The 25,309-nt window shown below is 38.2% G+C and overlaps 1 protein-coding gene across 3 annotated transcripts in view; it reads left to right on the top strand.

Annotated features, from left to right (window-relative positions):
- SCAPER (S-phase cyclin A associated protein in the ER) overlaps positions 1 to 25,309 on the top strand; it is a 504,168-nt gene that overhangs the window by 399,168 nt on the left and 79,691 nt on the right. For all 3 annotated transcript variants that reach the window (XM_019441359.2, XM_019441358.2, XM_019441356.2), the window contains one exon: positions 20,029 to 20,261. In XM_019441359.2, the coding sequence (XP_019296904.1) occupies positions 20,029 to 20,261 (233 nt within the window). The remainder of the gene's footprint in view (positions 1 to 20,028; positions 20,262 to 25,309) is intronic.

Here is a 25,309-nt window from a genome sequence, read left to right as displayed (position 1 = left end):
CAATTTCCAAGAAAAATGAAAGTATTTCTTCACAAAAAAAGACTTGCATAAGAATGATCTTAGCAGCCATATTCATAAATAACTAAAAATCCCTAAACAACACACCACCAACAGGTGAATTGATAAACAAATTGTGGTATATCTGTACAATGGAATAATATTTAGCAATAAAAAGGAATAATTATTAATACATTGAACAACATGGATGAATTAGAATTCATGGAAGCATTATTCAGAGTAGGGAAAAAAGCCACATTCAAAAGTCTACCATATGATTCTAGTTATTTGAAATTTTAGAAGACACAAAATAATCTATGACACAAAGCAGATCAGCGGTTACCCAGAGCCTCAAATGTGGAGGAGCACAAGGGAACTTTTGTGGATGATGAAAATATTCATCTTGATTAGGGTGGTTCTTACATGGACACATAACATTTGTCAAAACTTATTGAAGTATATACTTAAAATGGATGCAGTTTATAATAAAATTTATTTTTTAAATGTGCTTTTGCACATGTGGCAAGACATCAACCAGTGAGTCTAGGGAAAGAGTATAGTTCATTGTCTCCTCTTCTCCAACATTTCTGACAGCTTGACATTTTTCAAAACAAAAATTTGGGAGAAATGTGATTTTGTGTACATACAGAAGGGTCATTTGACTTTTGGCATTGCATGCCAGTGAAATTTATTTTGCCCTAGATTTAGAAGAGGAAAAAATACCCTGTCCAAAATATAGTGATGTAAAGACTCTGATTATTGAGGGGAGAAGCAAGCCAAGGGGGCTAATGCCTGTACACCTTCATATGATTTCATATTCATTCTCTCATTTTTTTCTTGATACGAACAACATAAAGGTAATGGCTATTGATTTTCTTTCCTCCTATTTTAAGTAAACACAATATATTCAAATTATTTGTATGCCCTCTTCAGCCAAGAATATACTATTACTAGATATCACAAAGAATGCAGAAAGAAAATAGTGTGGAAGTTGCTCTCAAGAACCTTATAGTCTAGCACGAGGGTCAGCAAACTAAGATCCACAGGTCAAACCATCACTTGTTTGTAAATAAAGTTTTACTGGAACATAACCACACCCATTCATTACATATGGCTGCTCTCTGTCTACAGGGTAGGGTTGAGTCATTGCGATAGAGACTGTGTGATATGCAAAACATAAAATATTTATTTTCTGGCCCTGTGTAGAAAATATGCACCATCCTCTGGTCTAGAAAATGAAACATGAATGCCAAAGCAAAGAATCCTGTAAGCAAAATAAAGATCAGGTGTTCTGAGAAGTTAGAGGAAAGAGAGATTCCTTCCTAATAAAAAGGTTGGAAATAAACATTTAAAAAATTAAACATGTAAAAAGGGGTGCCTGGATGGCTCAGCCAGTTAAGTGTCTGACTTCAACTCAGGTAATGATCTCATGGTTCACGAACTCGAGTTCCACATTAGGCTCTGTGCTGACAGCTCAGAGCCTGGAGCTTGCTTCTGATTCTGTGTCTCCCTCTCTCTCTGCCCTTCCCCCTCCCCTCCCTGCCCCTCCCTCCCTCCCTCTCTCTCTCTCTCTCTCAAAAATAAATAAACATTAAAAAAAAAGTTTGGAGAAGTCTCCATTGAGGAGGTAGTGTTGGAAGCCAAACCTAAGTAGGAATTAGGCAGGTGGGAACAGAGTGGCAAATGGCTAGAACAGGAGGCATGGAAGGAAATCGTTCCTTGTGTTCTTGAAAATCACCAAGCAGAAAGCAAATAAAGCATAGAGAAAAATAGAAAATAAACCAAATTCAGCAATCCTAGACTCACTTGTCAACAAATCATAAAATATCAAGAGCTATAAAGAACTTCAAAGATCCTCTCATACAACCCTTTCAATTTTCAGGTGAGGGAACAGACTCAAGGAGTCTTAAATAACTCATGCAAGGCCACATACAGATTTAGTGCGGAAACCATACTAAACCAATTGCTTTTGCCTCCACCTCTTGTATTGGGCATGTTGAGATAGTTTAACATTTACTGAGCTACCTTCCTAGACTGGATCCGTAGGGCATGGAGTCTCATCTAAAGATTAGGAATACAGATCAGACTGTCTAGAATACTTTTTTCAAATCACACATACCCACCCTTCCTTTCAGATTTACTGCATGCAGTGAGAAATATATGGGGATATGTTCCCCAAATCAATGTTGTGAAAAAGGAAGACTGAAACCTTTATTTTTATTGTACATTATATATAAAGTCTAACAAATATTTGATATTTTTAGAAAAACAAATAATATAATTTTGAAAACATTATCTATAATTAACTTGGGAAAATCTGGCTTCTTTGTTGGATCAGATTACCTGTCCTGGGGCTCCCGGGTGGCTCAGTCGGCTGAGTGTCCAACTGCGGCCCAGGTCATAATCTCACGGTTCGTGGGTCTGAGTCCCGCATCGGGCTCTGTGCTGATGGCTCGGAGCCTAGGGCCTGCTTCAGATTCTGTGTCTCCCTATCTCTCTGCCCCTCCCCTGCTCACGCTCTGTCTCTCCCTCTCTCTCAAAAATAAATAAACGTAAAAAAAAATTTTTTTTAAAAAGATTACCTGTCCTGAGACTAGCACTTTCATATTTTCCTAACAGTTTAATTCCTGCATTTGTTTTAGGCCAAGCTGACAAAAATTAAGTGATCACTTGTAAAACATAAGCCAACATCATCAGGCTTTATTGTATTACTATCACTGGGTGCTGTTCTGTTTCCGACACAAGAGAAGTAACAGCTCATTGGCTTCTGTCACACTTACCACACCTTTCCGTCACAACGAAGCATCTCAAAAAGCATTCTGCCTTCACTTTTTTCATTTTGACATGACACACTTTTTTTTAAAAAATTTTAAATATTTATTTTTTAGAAAAACTGTGAGCGGGGGAGGGGCAGAGAGTGAGGGAAACAGAGGATCCAAAGCATGCTCTGCACTGACAGCAGAGAGCCCATTGTGGGGCTTGAACTTATGAACCATGAGATCATGACCTGAGCCACCCAGGTGCCCCAACACTACACATTCACTTTCTACCCACTGTACTTTGGCTTTTTCTCCCACCATTCTACTCAAAGTGCTTTCACCAAGATCACCAGTGACTTCCAAGTTCAAAATCTCCCCTTCTTTGGTTTATGTAAATCCCCCTCTGGACATTTGCAAATGTTGATGTTTCCCAGGATTTCTTTTTGAGTTTTTCTTCTCTTCCCCCTTAAGATGTACCACCTTCATGGACAATTTTGTGTTTATGGCTTCAACTATTATACATACACTGGTGATCCCAAATAAGCATCTCCATACCCAGGATCCAGAACTTAGCATGTCCAAAACTAGGCCTGCCCTCCTCCCTTCTCCTGTATTCCCTAGCCTGGTAAATAACTCCTTCCTTCCCATTCCCTAAATATGCAATTTAATCAGATTATTCTCCATTCCCCATCATCTCTCACTTGTAGCAGTACAGTAGCCTCCTTCTCTTAATTTTAACCATTAATTTTAGCCATTAATTTTAACCTCTTCTATAATAGCCTACACATTGTGACAAATCCTCTTTCTGAAATGAATCTTTCATTGGCTAACACATCACTGTCTAGATTAAGAGCAAAATTCCTTAATGATGCATACGTGGCCTTTGTGATCTGATAGTCTTATTTCCCAATACTCTGGCTACACCCAGCAACTTGAGGCTCCCTGAATGTACACACACACTGATTCCTTCTTTCATGCTGTTTCCTTGTGTGCACTCTGCTGCCCCACACCACCACCACCCCACCAAGCTAGGTTCCGGCTGTGAGACTCAGCTCATGACTTATCCCTCTGGGCAATGTTCCTTGTGTTCCAGTCCTTACAGTGCCATGACTTTATTTCTAGGGTTGCTGTACCTAAAACATGGAATTCTATTATGGTATACTTACCAATGAACTCTTTTTTTTTTTTTTAAGTTTATTTTTGAGAGAGAAAGAGAGAGAAAGAGCAGGGGAGTGGTAGAGAGAGAGGGAGAGAATCCCAAGCAGGCTGAATCCCAGGAACCGTAAGATCATGACCTGAGCTGAAATCAAGAGTCAGGGAAATCAACAAACACTCAACTGACTAAGGCACCCAGATGCCCTACCAGTGAACTCTTGAGAACAGAGCTTTGTCTTTATCTTCACCCATTGAGCTTGTCACAGAGCCTAGGACCTAGTATTTGAAAAATATTTGATAAGTGAATGAAAGAAATTGTTGTAAGCTAATGGGTTTTGTGGGTCAGAGAATTATACTGTTATTTCAAATACAGGTGAAATATGGATGATATTCATGTCCTTCCTAATGTGAATTTATCTATTTCATGATCCACATATACATACTTACTTAAACTGAATAAGTTCCTCCAAAATGTTAATCTTTCTATAAAGTAGATAGCATGGCTCAGTGGTTATGCATAACAAGTCTTTCCTCATGTTTCTACTTAAACTTTTCTGAAGATATAAAACCAAAATTCCGCTCTCATTTCTATATATGCAAAATGTAGAAATATCTATGAGAAAGATATATATATGTGTATTTTCCTGAAATTCTACCTTTAAACCCTTCACAGGTACTTCTAGGGTGCCTGGGTGGCTTAGTTGGTTAAGTATCCGACTTCAGCTCATATCATGATCTCACGATTTGTGAGTTTGAGTCCTGCCCTGCGTCAGGCTCTGTGCTGACAGCTCAGAGCCTGGAGTCTGCTTCAGGTTCTGTCTCCCTCTCTCTCTGCCCCTCTCCTGCTTATGCTGTCTTCAAAACTGAATAAATGTTAAAAATGAAAAAAAAAAACAACCTTCAACTCATAGAGAAAAGATGGCAGCGTAGGAGGACACTGGGCTCACCTTGTCCTGGTGATCACTTAGATTCCACCCACATGGGCCTAAAAATAACCCAAAAAACTCCCAGAAGATTAGCAGAATGGACTCTCCAGACCCAAGCATAGACAAGAGACCCACAGAAGACAGTACAAAGGGCAGAGAGGCGGTGCATGCTGCACGGACTAGTAGGAGGGAGCTGGGGCAGTGGAGGGGCAGCCCTACAGGCAAGGAAGAACCCCCGAAGTCTGGCTTGCAAAAGTGCCAGACTCCGTGAGTTCTGACAGCCAGCAGGACTTAACATCTGGAATGTGAAAAGTCAACAGCTCTGCTCTCGGGGAGTGGGGAGGGCAAGAGGATGCCGGAAGGGAGAGTTGTTGAGCCAGGAAGACAGAGCTCAGCTCAACAGGGGAACAAAGGTGCTGGCAATCTCCATCTCCCTCTCGCATCCCCCAGCCAAAATTCCAAAGGGAACCAGTTCCCATCAACAAACTTGCTTGCACCAGGCAAACACCCAATGCTGTGCTTCTGTGGGTCCATCCCTCCAACTGACCTGCCTCCCTCCTGGTGCTGCAGGGCCCCTCCCGCAGGGGACCACCACCAACAAAGCTAGCTAAGCCTGCCCCTTCCGCCCCTATGCACCTTGCAGATCCACCCCATCTAATAAGCCCTTGGCCAGATCCCATTGAAGCAGCACAAGCCTGGCAGTGTGTAAACAGCCCAGACAGGGGCCACACCACCCCACAGTGAGTCCTGCCCCTGGGAGGGGGGAAGATAAGGTACACATCAGTCTGACTGTAGCCCCAGCAGTGGGCTGGGGGCAGACATCAGATCTGACTGTGGCCCCACCCACCAACACAAGTTACTCCGGGCAGCACAGGGGAAGAGCCCTGCAGTTTGGAGCTACCTCAGGGACTACCCAAAGTGATGAAACAGAAGAATTCTCCTCACAAGAAACTCCAGGAAGTAACGACAGCTAACCAATTGATCAAAACCGATCTAAGCAATACAACGGAACAAGAATTTAGAATAACAGTCATAAAATTAATCACTGCGCTTGCAAAAAGCATAGAGGACAGCAGAGAATCTATTGCTACAGAGATCAAGGGACTAAAAAATAGTCACGAGAAATTTTAAAATGCTATAAATGAGGTGCAAAATAAAATGGAGGTGGCCATAGCACAGATTGAAGAGGCAGAGGAGAGAATACGTGAATTCAAAGATAAAGTTATGGGAAAAGAGGAAGCTGAAAAAAAGAGAGAAAAAAATCCAGGAGTATGAGGGGAGAATTAGAGAACTAAGTGATGCAATCAAACGGAACAATATCCATATCATAGGAATTCCAGAAGAAGAGGAGAGAGAGAAAGGGGCTGAAGGTGTACTTGAACAAATCCTAGCTGAGAACTTCCCTGATCTGGGGAAGGAAGCAAGCATTGAAATCCAAGAGGTACAGAGAACCCCCTGTAGATATAACTTGAATCGATCTTCTGCAGGACATATCATAGTGAAACTGGCAAAATACAAGGATAAAGAGAGAATTCTGAAAGCAGCTAGGGATAAACGGGCCCTAACATACAAAAGTAGACACATAGGGGAGTGCCAAACCTACCTACTGAAATTTGGCAGGCCAGAAAGGAATGGCAGGAAACCTTCAATGTGATGAACAGAAAAAATATGCAGCCAAGAATCCTTTATCCAGCAAGTCTGTCGTTCAGGATGGAAGGAGAGATAAAGGTTTTCCCAAACAAACAAAACCTGAAGGAATTCATCACCACTAAACCAGCCCTACAAAAGATACTAAGGGGGACTCTGTGAGTGAAATGTTGCAAGGACCACAAAGTACCAGAGACATCACTACAAGCACGAAACCTACAGACATCACAATGACTCCTAACCCATATCTTTGAATAATAACGCTGTATGTAAATGGCTTAATTCTCCAACGAAAAGACATAGGGTATCAGAATGGATAAAAAAACAAAAAACAAAAAACAAGACCCATCTATTTGCTCTCTACAAGAGATTCATTTTAGACCTGAGGACACCTTCAGATTGAAAGTGAGGGGATGGAGAACTATCTATCATGCAACTGGAAGTCAAAAAGAAAGCTGGAGTAGCCATACTTTTATCAGACAAACTAGACTTTAAATTAAAGGCTGTAACAAGAGATGAAGAAGGGCATTATATGATAATTACACAGTCTATCCATCAGGAAGAGCTAACAGTTATAAATGTCTTATGTGCCAAATATGGGAGCCCCCAATTATATGAAAGAATCACAAACATGAGCAACCTTATTGATAAGAATGTGGTAATTGCAGGGGACTTTAATTCTCCATGTACAACAATGGAGAGATCATCTAGACACAGGATCAATAAAGAAACAAGGGCCCTGAATGATACATTGGATCAGATGGACTTGACAGATATATTTAGAACTCTGCATCCCAAAGCAACAGAAGATACTTTCTTCTCGAGTGCACATAAAACATTCTCCAAGATAGATCACATACTGGGTCACAAAACAGCCCTTCATAAGTATAAAAGAATTGAGATCATACCATGCACACTTTCAGACCACAATGCTGTGAAACTTGAAATCAACCACAGGAAAAATTTTGGAAAACCTCCAAAAGTATGGAGGTTAAAGAACACCCTACTAAAGAATGAATGGGTCAACCAGGCAATTAGAGAAGAAATTAAAAAATATATGGAAACAAATGAAAATACAACAATCCAAACGCTTTGGGATGCAGCGAAGGCAGTCCTGAGAGGAAAATACATTGCAATCAGGCCTATCTCAAGAAACAAGAAAAATCCCAAATACAAAATCTAGTAGCACACCTAAAGGAAATAGAAGCAGAACAGCAAAGATACCCCAAACCCAGCAGAAGAAGAGAAGTAATAAAGATCAGAGCAGAAGTAAACAATATAGAATCTATAAAAACCTGTAGAGCAGATCAATGAAACCAAGAGTTGGTTTTTTGAAAAAATAAACAAAACTGATACACCTCAAGCCAGGCTTCTCAAAAAGAAAAGGGAGAGGCCCAAATAGATAAAATCAAGAATGAAAATGGAATTATTACAACCAACCCCCCAAATACAAGCAATTATCAGGGAATACTATGAAAAATTACATGCCGACAAACTGGACAACCTAGAAGAAACGGACAAATTCCTAAGCACCCACACACTTCCAAAACTCAAACAGGAAGAAATAGAAAACTTGGAAAGACCCATAACCAGTGAAAAAATTGAATCAGTTATCAAAAATCTCCCAACAAATAAGAGTCCAGGACCGGATGGCTTCCCTGGGGAATTCTACCAGACATTGAAAGCAGAAATAATACCTATCCTTCTCAAGCTGTTCCAAAAAATAGAAAGGGAAGGAAAACTTCCAGACTCATTCTAGGAAGCCAGAATTACTTTGATTCCCAAACCAGACAGAGACCCAGCAAAAGAAGAGAATTACAGGCCAATATCTCTGATGAACATGGATGCAAAAATTCTCAACAAGATACTAGCAAATCAAATTCAACAGCATATAAAAAGAATTATTCGCCATGATCAAGTGGAATTCATTCCTGGGCTGTAGGGCTGGTTCAGTATTCACAAACCAATCAATGTGAGACATCATATTAGTAAAAGAAAAGAGAAGAACCATATGATCCTGTCAATCGGTGCAGAAAAAGCATTTGACAAAATACAGCATCCTTTCTTAATAAAACCCCTCGAGAAAGTCGGGATAGAAGGAACACACTTAAACATCATAAAAGCTGTATATGAAAAGCCCACAGCTAATGTCATTCTCAATGGGGAAAAACTGAGAGCATTTCCCCTGAGATCAGGAACATGACAGGGATGTCCACTCTCACCACTGTTGTTTAATATAGCGTTGGAAGTTCTAGCCTCAGCAATCAGACAACAAAAGGAAATCGAAGGCATCAAAATTGGCAAAGATGAAGTCAAGCTTTCACTTTTTGCAGATGACATGATACTATACATGGAAAACCCGATAGACTCCACCAAAAGTCTGCTAGAACTGATACACGAATTCAGCAAAGTTGCAGGATACAAATTAATGTACAGAAATCAGTTGCATTCTTATACACTAAGAATGAAGCAACAGAAAGACAAATAAACTAATCCCATTCACAATTGCACCAGGAATCATAAAATACCTAGGAATAAACCTAACCAGAGATGTAAAAGATCTGTATGTTGAAAACTATAGAAAGCTTATGAAGGAAATTGAAGAAGACACAAAGAAATGGAAAAACATTCCGTGCTCATGGATTGGAAGAATAAACATTATTAAAATGTCAGTACTACCCAAAGCTATCTCCACATTCAATACAGTCCCAGTCAAAGTTGTACCAGCATTCTTCTCGAAGCTAGAACAAGCAATCCTAAAATTTGTATGGAACCACAAAAGACCCCGAATAGCCAAAGTAGTACTGAAGAAGAAGACCAAAGTGGGAGGCATCACAATCCCAGACTTTAGCCTCTACTACAAACTTGTAATCATTAAGACAGCATGGTATTGCCACAAAACAGACACGTAGACCAATGGAATAGGGTAGAGACTCTCCAGAATTTGACCCACAAAAGGATGGCCAACTAATCTTTGACAAAGCAGGAAAGAATATCCAATGGAAAAAAGACAGTCTCTTTAACAAATGGTGCTGGGAGAACTAGACAGCAACATGAAGAAGAATGAAACTAGACCACTTTCTTATACCATTCACAAAAATAAACTCAGAATGGATGAAGGACCTGAATGTGAGACAAGAAACCATCAGACCCCTAGAGGAGAAAACAGGCAACAACCTCTTTGAGCTCAGCCATAGCAACTCCTTACTCGACACATCTCCGAAGGCCAGGGAAACAAAAGCAAAAATGAACTATTGGGGCCTCGTGAAGATAAAAATCTTCTGTACTGCAAAGGAAACCATCAACAAAACTAAAAGGCAACCAACGGAATGGGAAAATACATTTGCAAATGACCTATCAGACCAAGGGCTAGTATCCAAAAATCTATAAAGAACTCACCAAATTCCACACCCAAAAAACAAATAATCCAGTGAAGAAATGGGCAGAAGACATGAATAGACACTTTTCTAAAGAAGACATCCACATGGCCAACAGACACATGAAAAGATGCTCAACATCACTCCTCATCAGGGAAATACAAATCAAAACCACACTGAGGTACCACCTCACGCCGGTCAGAGTGGCTAAAATGAACAACTCAGGCGAATACAGATGCTGGCGAGGATGTGGAGAAACGGGGAACCCTCTTGCGCTGTTGGTGAGAATGCAAACTGGTGCAGCCGCTCTGGAAAACAGTGTGGAGCTTCCTCAAAAAATTAAAAATAGATCTACCCTATGACCCAGCAATAGCACTGCTAGGAATTTACCCAAGGGATACAGGAGTGCTGATGCATAGGGGCACTTGTACCCCAATGTTTATAGCAGCACTTTCAACAATAGCCAAGTTGTGGAAAGAGCCTAAATGTCCGTCAACTGATGAATGGATAAAGAAGTTGTGGTTTATATATACAATGGAATACTACTTGGCAAGGAGAAGGAATGAAATATGGCCTTTTGTAGCAACGTGGATGGAACTGGAGAGTGTTATGCTAAGTGAAATAAGTCATACAGAGAAAGATAGATACCATATGTTTTCATTCATATGTGGATCCTGAGAAACTTAACAGAAGACCATGGGGGAGGGGAAAAGTTACAGAGAGGGAAGGAGGCAAACCATAAGAGACTCTTAAAAACTGAGAATAAACTGAGGGTTGATGGGGAGTGGGAGGGAGTGGAGGGTGGGTGATGGGCATTGAGGAGGGCACCTGTTGGTATGAGCACTGGGTGTTGTATGGAAACTAATTTGACAATAAATTCCATATTTAAAAAAAACACCTTCACAGGTACTTTTGCAGCTTTTGCTGAATATGAAGCATTGTCTTTTGAATAGCTGTTACAAGGGGAAGCAATATTTAAATTATTAACATTGGATGAAAGCTAATTGTGGTCACTTGTCTAAGTATCTGGAAGTAGCAATAAAAATTCCCTCACACTTGTTTAGTGCTTTCTAATTTCCAAGCACTTTCACATGTCATCTTGATTAACCCTCACTACAGTGTAGTAAAGTAGTTAAAGGCTCAGGCTCAGCAGGGGGGCTGCCTGGATTGAGGCCCTTACTCTGCCTCTGCCGTATTTAACCTCTCTAAACCCTGGATTTCTTTTCTGAAAATAGGAACAGCAGTACTGGTCTGTGGGAATATTGTGTGGATTAAGTGTGATGATCTGGGTGAAGTAGTTAGCACAGTGTCTTACATTGTTAGCTGATCGCTAATTGTCAGCTGTTCTTACCACTGCCGCCTCTTTCACTACCATTATTACTACAAGAGAAGTCCCTGTGAAGTGACAGTGGGCAAATAGTGAAAGTTTCACTTCTTCCTTACCAATTTGGATGCCTTTTTATTTCATTTTATTATGTGATGGCTGTGGCTAGGACTTCCAGTACTATGTTAAATAATAGTGGTGAGGGTGGACATCTCTGTCATGTTCCTGATCATAGAGGAAAAGCTCCCAGTTTTTCCCCATTGAAGATGATTTTAGCTGTGGATTTTTCATATATGGCCTTTGTTATATTGAGGTATGTTGAGGTATTCTCTCTAAACCTACATTGTTGAGAGTTTTTATCATAAGTGGATATTTGTGAGATGCTTTTTCTGCATCTCTTGAAATGATCATATGGTTCTTATCCTTTTATTAATGTGGTGTATCACAATGACTGGGGAATATTGAACCACCCTTTCAACCTAGAAATAAATCCCATTTGATCATGGTGACTGATTCTCTTGATGCATTATTGGATTCAGTTTGCTAGTATTTTCTTGAGAATTTTTGCATCCATGTTCTTCAGGGATATTGGCCTGTAGTTCTCTTTTTTAGTGGAGTCTTTGTCTGGTTTTGGTATCAGGGAAATGCTGCCTCATAGAGTGAATTTAGAAGTTTTTCCTTCCTTTTCTATTTTTGGAATAGTTTGAGAAAAATAGGTATTAATTCCTCTTTAAATGTTTGATAGAATTTGCCTGTGAAGCCATCTGGCCCTGGATTTTGTTTTTGGGGAATTTATACATTTCTTTCAGGTTGTCCCATTTGTTGGCATATGGTTTTTCATAATATTCTCTTATAATTGTTTGTATCTCTGTGGTGTTGGTTGTTATTTCTCCTCTCTCATTTGTGATTTTATTTGGGTCCTTTTTCTTTTCTTTTTGATAAGTCTAGAGGTTTATCAGTGTTTCTAATTTTTTTCAAGTAACTATCTCCTAGATTTATTGATCTATTTATTGTGTTTTTTTAGTTTCTCTTTCACTTATTTCTGCTCTAATCTTTATTATTTCCTTCCTTTTGCTGGCTTTAGGCTTCGTTTGTTCTTTTCTCTAGCTCCTTCAGGTGTAAGGTTAGGTTGTTTATTTGAAATTATTCTTGGTTCTTGATGTAGGCCTGTATTTCTAAACAATCTTCTGTTGGTTCTCAGTGAACTTAAATCATATTCTTACCATTGTGAACAAACACACTGTACAACTTAAAAATACATAAACCCAACTTCACAATACTAAAAATTATCTGGATAGAATTACCACTGATTACCAAGTTAATTTTCTCTCTCGGGAAATCATGTTACAAAAGGATGGATTTGTACTACTAAGAAAAGCATCTTTCTGTATTGCAAAGAAGAATGTAGGAAGTTTTTGAAATTACTTTCATAGTGTGAGGTAGTGGGAGGAAAAATGTAAATTTGCCTTTTAAAAGTGACAATGACTTTTAACTTAATTTTGCCAAAACACTTTGCCTCACGGTTTGGGCCTATAAATATTGGATTTCTCCTTGGAGTAGGTTTAGAGAAGACACACAGTACTTATTCCAACCTTGATAGTTTCTTTATCCTCAGGAAATTTTCCTCCTCTGGGCCATGATTTTCTCAAATATAAAATGAAAAAATTTGATTCAGAAATTCTTTCTAGATCTAAAACTATATGAAATACCTGTAGATTTTAAGAAGCTAAAATATCTTTTGAGAGGAAGGGGAAATTTTATAGTAAGAATATTTACATGAAGTCAACCTGTAATTTGCTACTGTAAGGTAATGACCACAAGTGTATTCTGAAGAAATATACTAAGGGAAATGCCTTTCATCCATTGGAGAAAAACTGTGGTTTTAGATTTCTGCCTCAGGAGTGACAGATTCAGAAGAGCCAAAAGCTACATAGCTCTGTTTTTTCCCAGGCCAGGTCAGGTACATACCACCAGGTGATAGTTATAAGCACTGGTGCATGCTGGGAAGGTAACCTTCCCCTGCCCTTCAGAGACCACCCACCCCAGGATGGAATGTGTTCCAGACTCAGGTAAGCCAGGTGTGCAATAGATGGGGGCAGTGAGCAGGGGGGAGGGGAGGATGTTGCTAGCACACCTTTCCTAAAGGACAGGCTCCTCATCTTGCAATGTGTCCTTGGCCTGCAACTGTGCTGGAAGGAAGTTAAACTCTAGTGTTTGTCTATAAACATGTATTAGAACTCTAGGTGTGCCTTTCATCTACTAAGTGTCCCAAAAGAGCAGGCTGCTAATGAGTTATTTTACCTCTGGCAAGTAACAGCGATACCCAACTAGACAAAAGACAACAGTATAGAGTAGTGCTCTGAATACATTATCCTTTACAGTGTAGATACTTTCCCCTGCAAGTTTCTTTTTATCAAATCTCATTTTTGAAGACTAGAAAGAACCTTTCTGTCTCACTGAAAATAAGCCCCTCCTTACCTTAATTTAGGCAATTTTGAAATTCTTTCCTAGATGAAACATTGGTTTCCTATTAAATCGTTGCTGTTAAATGATTTAAAAGCAGGAAAAGAAAAGTCTATATAGAAGGATAAGGAGAATTTCTGTGACCACTTGAATAAAATGTCCTGATGAAACACAAAAAACACTTCAGTAAAGGTTACAAGCAAAAGAAAATTCTGTTCTCAGAAGTGAAAGGATCAATACTAAATGAGAAAATACACATACAAACACAAAATTCTATGGAAAAATATGATAAGGAGCTGAACTGAATGTCAGGCTAACTTAGACTGTTGGAAAATAGTAAATTATGGGGAGAAAGTAAAAGACTGTTCAGTACAGTGACATCCTTTTGACCTAGGTCTGAAATCCCAGGATTCACTGCAGCAGGCCTAACAAGGGAAGCTAAGCTCCTGCAGGCCACAAGCATTCTTCATATAACTGCCAGATTATTAGGGAGGTTTTTCAGTTTGTGTTTACTTTATGAAGAAACTGCCAAATGGTATTTCTAAAATTAAGTAGAAAGCCCCAATGAAATAGAAAATCAAAAGTTACCAGCTATGGACAGAGAATATAGGCATATTGTAAAAATATATCTGATTTACTTTACACTGAGCTTATTTTCTTAGGGCTGATGAAGAAGTGACATTTGATGCTCAAACCACATTGACAGTTTCTGGATAATGAGATTAGTATATTTCACCCAGAATTATCCCAACAATCCTTAAATATAATGTATTCTTGCCCTTTGGCCAAGAATAAAGCACTTATGGAATTCTTTTTTTTTTTTTTTTTTTTTAATGGAAGAGACATCAGAAAGACATTGTTTGGCTCATGATCAGTTTTTACTTCCCTCCACCAAAGAAAAAGTTTCTGCTGAATCTTCAGTAAAAGAGATACCCAATGTGAGGAGTCAGTGCACACGGGCTTTAAAGTCTATTAAATTCAGGTTCAAGTACTGGACCTTTCCTTTAATTAGCTGTGAAACTTGGGCATGTCCTTGATATCTCTGAACTTGAATTCTCAATCTGTAAAAATTAAATGTTATGATACAGGAAAAATGCTTAACCATGTTTGACTTAGTAGAAAAACCTCATAGATGTTAGTCTCTGTCCTTCCTTCTCTTCCCCTCTCCCAGTGAGTATTGTTCACAATTTATCCTTTTTTTTTTTTTTTTAGTATCTTTAGGTTGTCATTTGGAGCATAAGCAGTTATACTGATATATACTAAATGATAATTTCAGAGGAAATAAAGATAAGTAATTCTAACTAATAAAGACAACTGAGTCTCATGTTGTAATACCTTTTTTGCACTCATATCTGTCCTTTCTTGTGCTTCCAGAATCAGTGTCACCTTTTGCTACTGCCTGCCTCTAAAATAGTCACCACTTTCCTCTTTTATATTGTTTTTTCTGTTCCTCTGTAAACCATGAAACCACAGATTCTTACATTTGTTTATAAAATCAGAGTTTGTAGGGTCTGAATGACCCATAAGGTGAGCAGAGCATCACTCTGATCCCTTGATCATGTATGTAGTAGATACTCAAATGTTAGATAAGCAGGTGATTAAATAAGTGTCATTAATTTTGGTACCTCAGTTTTTTTAAATTTTTTATTAATTCTCAAACTAAATTCTTCAAAGATGTAATAAATGGATGAAGTACTTCTAATTAAGTGAAAGATTACTAAATACACATGCATAGTGTTTTATTTGAAATGATGAAAATCAGTACAAGGTTTTTGAAAAGAAAGGATTATGAAATTTTGTGATGATGAAGAAACTGACACTACCCAGAAATGTATTTCTCCTATTCTTTCTGTAGTATGTAAAAGAAAAAGAAAGTTGTGTTTTTAGTGGATTTTTTGAGTTAATTTTAAAATGTGGCCAACTTGAAAACACAAGTTATATTTTCTCTGCCTGGGGGGCCCCACTAATAGTGGATAGATATAGGCCTGAATCCTCAAAAACAAAGAAAATAGAAAAGGAAAGCAAATTTGTTTTAATCTGGGAAGCATATACTTAAAGGACAGTTGTCTAAAAGCTAAAACCTAAATTAATGGAAGAAAAATGTCAGAAGAAAATTTGTGCCACAGAACCCCAGAAGGTTCAAGAATTAGAGTCACCAAGTATCTCAGAAAATGAGGATACAAGTGGGGCTGGAAAGAGGGTAATTGGTTGAAAGTCTAAACAAGAGACAGTTTAGATACCCTAGATTTCATGTGCTCTGTGTGCCGCCAAATGACACTCCCCTCAATGGTGGCAGAAACAAGTTTGAAACCTAAAGTTTCTCCAGGTACAGGGACACCATATACAGACACAAAAAAATCCTACAAAAACAAAATGACTAAGTGAAAATCTATTCCTTAAATAGTGAGACACTCGGCCTCCTTCTTCTATGAATCTCTGCAAAAATGGATAGGCCATGTTATATACTCCAGGCTTAGAAGATATAGGATTTCATTCTTCTGAAACTAACTCTCCTGGGAGAACATACCTATACTACTAATAGTTGGGATTTCCCAGTGGAAAAGCTGGGTCTCTGTTTAGTCATCTAAATTGAAGCCCTTCACACAGAGTGTGTGTCCATCTTGTGATTGGATCAAGATTGTGATAAACTAATCTATCTATGCATCAGTCTTGAGTATGAACAGAAAGTCCTACATTACCACTTATTTATGGAAAGCTTACAACCTAAAGAGAAAGAACTCACAGGAAACAGAGACCATGTAAGAAACAGAAGAAAATCTTAAAAAAAGCATAACTTCACAGAGATGAGAAATATATCCATGAAACAAAAATACTATAAAAACAAAGCATACAGGGAGCTAAAAATAGCTCCTGAAAATTAGAAATACAATAGATGAAATGAAAAACTCAGTAGAAGGACTGGAAAATAAAGTTAAGGAAATCATCTAAGAAGTAGGACAAAATGCAAAGAGGTGAAAAGCTGAAGAAAACAAAATATAAGAAAATTACAGGCTCAGTTCAGGACCGAAGTCCAGCAGAGAAAAGTGAGTGGGAGGAAATTAGCAAGAAAATAATGCAAGAAATGTCCCCATAAGTGAAACACATGGTTTTCAGATTGAAAAGAGTACTGAGTTTTTGTGTACACACACACACACACACACACACACACACACACACAAGAAGGAAGAAGGAGAAGGAGAATCTATACCAAGACACAGGAAATCAGGGATAAGAAGTTCCTGAAAGTTTCTAGAGAGGACAAAACAGACCATGTACAAAAATATTAGAATTTGTTTGGACCGTTTAATGACAGCCCTTGGAGTAGGAAATAACGGAGCAGTCTTTCACAACTCTGAAGGAAAAGTAGTTGCAACCAAGAATCCTCCATTCAGCCAAACCATCATTCAGGTATAAGGATGAAATAAAGATCTATAAAGACTCACTGGTCTCAAAATTTTTCTTTCCATGCAATCTTTCTTAGGAACTTGTTGGAGTATATTCCTCAACAAAATGAGAGCATGGGAAGAAAAAAAAGACATAGAATCCAAGAAACAAGTGTATCTAACCCAGGAAGGGGTGGAAGGAATTCTTAAGATGAAGATGAAGGGCAATCCCAAGAGGAGAGTTGTGTCACAGGCCTACAGAGCAGACAGTCCATATTAGTGCAGGGGTGTTGTAGGTTTCAGGGGGAATGTCTCCACTGGGGAAAGAAAAAGAATCAACAATTTCTGCTGTGTCTGAACTTGAGAGGAAATTTCACTGTAACCAGAAAGATTGACAATGAATTAATGACAAATAAATAGGAAATTCAGCATATGAAAAAAAGTTACCTGAGACCAAAAATTTGTATAAGAAAGTAAATGTAATCATCATATGCTAAAGAACTTAACCATGAATGATATTTGTGTAGGCGTAATGGAAGAAACAATATCATGCAGTCAATAGTACCACGGACCAAATGTCCTGCCTCTCTTCCTCTTTCCACATACACAGTTGGATGACATTTCTTGGTTCTCTTGTGGTTGGGTTGGATGGTATGATTATTCTAGCCAATAAGGTGTGAGCAAAAATGAGAAGATCACTTTCAGGTAATGCATTTAATGTTGATTCAAGACCTTACAGAGATTTTTTTTCTTCTCTGCCACTGTGACCTATAGTGCTCTGTACTATCTGATACACTAGCCAATATTAAAGTTAAAATTAATTAAATTTAAAAATACAATCCCTGTATCACACTAACCACATTTCTAGTGCTCAACAGCCACATGTGACTAGTGCAGATATAGAACAGTGTAGACTTAAAAACTTGCATCATCTTAGAAAGTTCTATTGGTTATTGTTGCTATAAATGGTACTTGCTTTGTCACTCCAGAGTAAAGACAACAAGGATGCAGAACAGAGCCCCAGCCGGCCTGAGACGAACATGTCATTTGAATGAAAAATAAAACTTTATTGTTTGAAGCCACTGAAATTTTTGAGGAGTATTTCACTGCAGCATAACCCAGCTCATCCTGACTTACATAGAAATCCTAGGTTCAAATTCCATTCTCATATACCACCTGCTATATTGGGATAGGCTAGGTTACACTAGTCACAATCGAAAGTTTGCGTGACTGTTTTATAACTACTATAGAGTTTCAAAGGGAGCTTTCATCAGTTAATTGGAGCATAGACTGCAGAAGGATTCTGCTGTAATTACTTGGGTTTAGGAATGGCTCCATGGTCAGATAGAACTTACGGTCAGCAGTCTTAAACAGGCTCTTCTCAGAAAAGTGACTTTCATGGCATGTCTAAATTAACAACAACAGAAAGGAATGAAGGGGACATTAGCTTATGTTTATAAAGATCCTCTTTTTTTTTTAATCCAAGTGAGTATTTATTCCTCTTTTGATAGGACTGATGCAGGTGAAGAGTGAGGATAAGCAAAGGCTGATTATACTAAATGCATTTGAAGTGTAATAATTTGCCAGGTGTTTTTCTACTCATCATCTCATTTGAACTTTATAGTAGTCCTAGTAGGTAGGCAGATACAGAAACCAAGTCTCATAAATGTAAAATTGTTACTTTGAGTCATGTAATCTCCTAGAAGAAAAACTAGATCTTGAATACAGTACCATCTGATTCCATCCAGACCTCTTCTTCCCACCCTTAGCTTATTGTCTCTTCCCCTTTCTTGGTAGTAAGGCTTTTAGGAGTCAACCCCACCTCTCCCTGGGAAGAGTGAGCCCTTACAGACCAAGGGCACAGAGCTCCCAGCCTGGTAATTATATATCCAGCCATTGTACTTTTTTTTAATGTTTATTTACTTATTTATTTTGAGAGAGAGAAAGAGCAGGGAAGAGGCAGAGAAAGAGAATCGCAAGCAGGCTCTACACTGTTAGTGCAGAGCCCAACATGGGGCTCAATCTCACAAACCATGAGATCATGATCTGAGCTTACACTTAACAAACTGAGCTACCCAGGCACCCCTAGCTATTGTACTTCTTAAGTCATCCTTCTCTGTGAGAACTGTTATTCATATACAGTAGTATTTACTGTTTATGTGGTAATGGTAATGGTAGGAATCATAGTAAGAGTAGAAATATAGTAACAGATAACACTTCTGTGTGGCTTACCTATGTGCCAGACATTGTTCTAAGAATTTACACATGTTGATTTACTGCTATGATTATGATTATCCTCATTTCACAATTGAGGAAATAGAGACACAGAAAGGTTAAGGAATTTGTCTAAGACCATGTAACTGTAGAGTCAGAAACCAAGCCCAGGTTCTGACTCCTAGTCCCAACTTTTAACCATGTTACTTCTTGTAAACTATATACAAGAATAGCTGAATATGACACTAGGTATTAGGCAAAAACTGTTTTACCATTCTGTAATAAGAAATACGAATTTGATTTTAATAGAGGAATTCAGATTAGATATTTTTAGAACTCACTTTAACAAGAAAACAATGTTGTCAGTTTACCAATTGGTTCATTTTCTGGGCTCATATAAATTGTTAATATAATGTATTCAATTGAATAAATACTATTTCTTGAGCACTTACTGTATGCCTTGGCATGAGCTAAGCATTTTATGTGGATTAACTCATTTAATCCTCACTAGAATCTTATGATATAGGCACTGTTGTTGTCCCTCTTTTATAAATGAGAATATATTGAAGCTTTGAAGTAGCAACATGCCCAAAGTCGCTCAACTAGCAAGGATAAAGCTGAGACTTGAACTCAGCAATCTAACTTCAGAACCAACACTCTAATATTTAGCTAGCCACTTCTACAATTTCAAAATTATTTATGATTCCAGAAATGTTCCACATTATCTCTGTCCACTTCTGGTGGTTTTCCTGAAATATAATTACTGTATTTTTTTCCATCTAGGTTTATGTTCCAGATGAAAATAATGCTATTTTGGGAAGAAATACAAATAAGCAACTTTTTGAAGGTTTGACAACTGGACTTCTCAAAGTCAGTGCTGTGGTTTTTAGCTGCCTGATTGCCAATCGACCAGATGGAAACAGCCAGCCAGATACACCAAAAATATCGACACAGGAAATGAAAAACAAACCCTCACAAGGTGATACTTTTAACAGTCGAGTTCAGGACCTCATCAGGTAAAAATGTTAGACTTCTTCAAACTTTCTTCTTTAAAAAAAAAAGTTATATTAAAATAATTTAAATCTCAGGGTCCATATGATGGTATTGGTTCTCATGATACCATCCATAAATTCTTGGCAATAAATACACTACATTTTGTACCACAGAGAAGAAAAATCCTGTTAATGAAAAGCAATACAGTTAGAGCTCATCTGTCATTATTGATATTTAGATATTTGATATTAGAATATGTAGTGTCCAAGCTTTTATAACTTTCTTGCTGTCAACTATTCCCAAATCAAGAATTTCTGAGAATTTTCCTATTTCAGGTCATCTCTTGTTTTAAATTTGATTTGGACTTAAAACAGTAATAGCTACCATTTATGGAGCACTCATTATGTGTAAGGTATTATAATGTAGTAGAGGCTTTGCAGCCCTTGAAGTGTAGTATTTCTAATTTAGACTTTGTAGGTGGTGAAAATGCTCAGGGAGGTTAAGTGCTTTGCCTAAGTTTATTTAATAGATAGATTTACAAGTAAGTAGGAGATTTGAGATTGGAACTCAGGTCTTGCTGGACTACCAAAATCTGTGTGCTTTGCTCTACACAAATGTAGCTATTTCTGACACCTGTTCAAGGTCAACCCTGCTAAGGTCACCTTTTCTCCGGGGAAATTTACTCCTGTTTTGACATCTGAACTCTTTTTTCCTCATGCATCTTGAATCAAGTAGGACATTTAATTTCCCAATAGGGTTCCATTTGGTGTTAATCACTTACCTGCCCCACCTATCTGCAACTTTTCTGTGATCAGCACTGATCTCCAGTTTGAAAAATCCATGAAATTTGTTGCTCTGAAGCTTATGGTAGGTTAATAGAAAAGAGAATGCCTTCTTCTTCATTTGTCTCAAAACAGTTCTTATATTTCTGCTGGTTTCTTGTAGTGCTTTCTTGGGAACAGTTGTTTCATTCAGTATCTTTCTTACCCTTGATTATTTTGTTCACATATCCCTTCCATCTGCCTGCCCTCTCTCCCCAAGCATATTTATTGCTAGAAAGTACTAGGTCCTTTGGGTCTACAACGATTTACCTTATAGCACTTAACTTTTTTTTAAATTTTTTATATTAAATATAATTTATTGTCAAAGTGGTTTCTATACAACACCCAGTGCTCATCCCAACAGGTTTTTTAAACTTTTTTTTTAATGTTTATTTATTTTTGAGAGAGTGAAAGAGAGACAGAGCAGGATCGTGGATGGGGCAGAGAGAGAGGGAGACACAGAATCCGAAGCAGACTCCAGGCTCTGAGCTGTCAGCATAGAGCCCAACATGGGGCGCGAACTCATGAACCTTGAGATCATGACCTGAGCTGAAGTTGGACGCTTAACTGACTGAGATTACCCAGGAGCCCCTACAACACTTGACTTATAACCTCCCTGGCCTTTCTCTCATTTGCTTTATCCCATTCAATTTCCCCATCTCCTTTGGTCACTGTAGAACCTAGCTCCTCGGTTGATAAGTGCTATTCTGTCCCTACATTCTCCCTTGGGCTACTGTGTGATGCAGCAACCCTGCATTCTCGTCCAGGCAACATAGCCACAGCCTTGCCCAGCCAAGTGCTTCAGTGTAATTCTAATGGGCTTTCCAGGAGAAAGGACATACATTTTCACATATATTATTATATATTATTATAGTTACCAGATCCTCTATAAAGGAAGAAGGTATTAGGGAAGAAATAACAGTGGTAATCTCCCAAACCAAATAACTCAGATAACTTAAAAAGACTGATTGACAATTACAGCCTTTCAGAAAAAACTCTGCCACTGTTTCTCTGACTTGAACCACTTCTGCTGAAGGTTTTCTTATAAATAATGCATTGTTAGTTGATTGATGATGACTTTGTGTAGAACCACAAACTATATTTTGGATCAGAAGCAAACAGAACATGTCTAATTATTTCCATGCTTGCTCTCTCACCTTCTCAGATATAAACTAACAAGAAATCTCACTCCACTCCCTGCCATTACCTGGGAGTTTTTTGTCACCTTATATCTGTAGAGTTGTAAAACTGGACAGAAAGTTCCAACAGTCTTTGGTGCTGTTCTCTAGCCTATACTCCAGAAGTAGAGCTGAAGCCGAGCACACTACCCTGACATATGTCCCTTTCTTCTCGTGTGATATAAAAGAGGCAAGAGGATATATAACAGAGAGGGTAATAACAGTATTTATTCTCATTATTTTACATGGTTCAGTCAAGTGTCTAGATCTAAGAGATTCTCAAATATATATCAGTTCATACTATGGTCACCTGTAGCACTTTGTGCTAGATACCATACAAGGTCCTAGGAAACAAAAAACAAACAAATAGCACAAGAACAGACACTCAGATCGATGGAACAGAATAGATAACCCAGAAATGGACCCACAAACATAATGGCCAACTAATCTTTGACAAAGCAGGAAAGAATATCCTATGGAAAAAAGGCAGTCTCTTCAGCAAGTGGTGCTGGGAAGACTGGACAGCAACATGCAGAAGAATGAACCTGGACCACTTTCTTATACCATACACAAAAATAAACTCAAAATGGATCAAAGACCTCAATGTAAGACAGGAAGCCATCAGAATCCTCGAGGAGAAAGCACGCAAAAACCTCTTTGATCTTGCCTGCAGAAATTTCTTACTCAACACGTCTCCAGAGGCAAGGGAAACAAAAGCAAAAATGAACTATGGGGACCTCATCAAAATAAAAGGCTTCTGCGCAGCAAAGGAAACAATCAGCAAAACTAAAAGGCAACCGACAGAATGGGAGAAGATATTTTCAAATGACATACCAGATAAAGGGTTAGTATCCAAAATCTATAAAGATCTTATCAAACTCAACACCCAAAAAACAAATAATCCAGTGAAGAAATGGGCAAAAGACATGAATAGACACTTCTCCAAGGAAGACATCCAGATGGCCGACACATGAAAAAATGCTCAACATCACTCACCGTCAGGGAAATACAAATCAAAACCACAATGAGATACCACCTCACACCTGTTAGAATGGCTAACATTAACAACTCAGCAACAACAGATGTTGGCAAGGATGTGGAGAAAGAGGATCTCTTTTGCATTGTTGGTAGGAATGCAAACTGGTGCAGCCACTCTGGAAAACAGTATGGAGGTTCCTCAAAAAACTAAAAATAGAACTATCCTATGACCCAGCAATTGCACTACTAGGTATATATCCAAGGGATACAGGTATGCTGTTTTGAAGGGACACATGCACCCCCATGTTTATAGCAGCACTATCAACAATACCCAAAGTATGGAAAGAGCCAAAACGTCCATTGATGGATGAATGGATAAAGAAGATGTGGTATATATATACAATGGAGTATTATTTGTCAATCAAAAAGAATGAAATCTTGCCGTTTGCAGCTATGTGGGTGGAACTAGAACTAGAAGGTAATATGCTAAGTGAAATTAGAGAAAGACAAAAATCATATGTCTTTACTCATATGAGAACTTTAAGATACAAAACAGATGCACATATGAACATAAGGGAAGGGAAGCAAAAATAATATAAAAACAAGGAGGGGGACAAAAACATAAGAGACTCATAAATATGGAGAACAAACAGAGGGTTAATGGAGGGGTTGTGGGAGGGGGGATGAGCTACTCATCTACTCCTGAAATCATTATTTATTGCACTATATGCTAACTAACTTGGATGTAAATTTAAAAAATAAATAAAAGTAAATAAATTAATTAATAAATGCTACTCTCTTAGCAACTTGTTAACTATAGTCACCGTGCTATACATTAATCCCCAGAACTTAGTCATATTATAGAGTTTGTGCCCTTTAATAACATCTAATTTTCCCTAGCCCCTATGCCTTAGTAACCACCATTCTACTCTCCATTTCTAGAAGTCTGGCATTTTTAGATTCTACTTATATGTAAGTGAGATCATACAGTATATATCTTACTGTCTGACTTATTTTACTTAGCATAATGTCTTCAGGGTCCATCAGTGTTATTGGAAATGGAAGGATTTCCTTCTTTTTTTGGATGAATAATATTCTATTATACACACACACACACACACACACACACACACATCACCCATTTTCTTTATTCATTCATCCATTATAGTCACTTAGAGTTGTTTCCATGTGTTGGCTATTGTGAATAGTGCTGCAATGAACATGGGAGTACAGGTATCTCTTTGAGATAGTGACTCATTTCCCTCAGATGTATACACAGAAGTAGAATTGATGGATTGTATGGTAGTTGTGTTTTTAATTTTTTGAGGAATGTCCCTACTATTTTCCACAGTGGCTATACAAATTTACATTCCCACCAAAAGTGTACAAGGGTTCACTTTTCTTGACATCCTTGCCAAAATTATCTCCTGTCTTTTTGATACTTGCTGTTCTAACAGGTTTGAAGTGGATCTCATTGTGGTTTTGATTTGCACTTTCCCTGATAATTGGTGATGTTGAGTGTCTTTTCCTGTACCTGGTGGGCATCTGTATGTTCCTTGCAAAAATGTCTATTTGGGTCCTTTGCCCACTTTTTAATCAGATTATTTGTGTTTTTACTATTGAATGGTAAGATTTCCTTATATATTTTGGATATGAACCCCTTATCTGGTATATCATTTGCAAATATTTTCTCCCTTTCAATAGGCTGCCTTTTCACTTTGTTGTTTCCTGTGCTGTGCAGAAGCCTCTAAGGTTGATGTAGTCCCACTTGTTCATTTTTGCTTCTGTTTCTTATCGTATGCAAAAAAATATTTGCCAAGTCCAATGTGAAGGAGTTTTTCCCTGTATTTTCTTCTAAGAGTTTTATGGTTTGAGGTCTTACACTTAAGTCTTTAATCCATCTGAAGTTCATTTTTGTGAGCAATGTAAGATAGGAATCCAATTTCATTCTTCTGCAAGTGGCTATCCATTTGTTCCAGCACCATTTATTGAAGACACTGTCCTTTCCCCGTTGACTGTTCTTGGCTCCCTTGTCAAAAATTTGTGGACTGTATATGCATGGGTTTGTTTCTGGGTTCTCAATTCTGTTCTGTT

This window comes from Panthera pardus, unplaced genomic scaffold (assembly GCF_024362965.1).
Source record: "Panthera pardus isolate Hobbes unplaced genomic scaffold, ASM2436296v1 HiC_scaffold_24, whole genome shotgun sequence".
NCBI classification, from domain to species: domain Eukaryota; kingdom Metazoa; phylum Chordata; class Mammalia; order Carnivora; family Felidae; genus Panthera; species Panthera pardus.
Note: the sequence above shows the minus strand (reverse complement) of the source record. Positions and strands in the feature narration are given on the sequence as shown.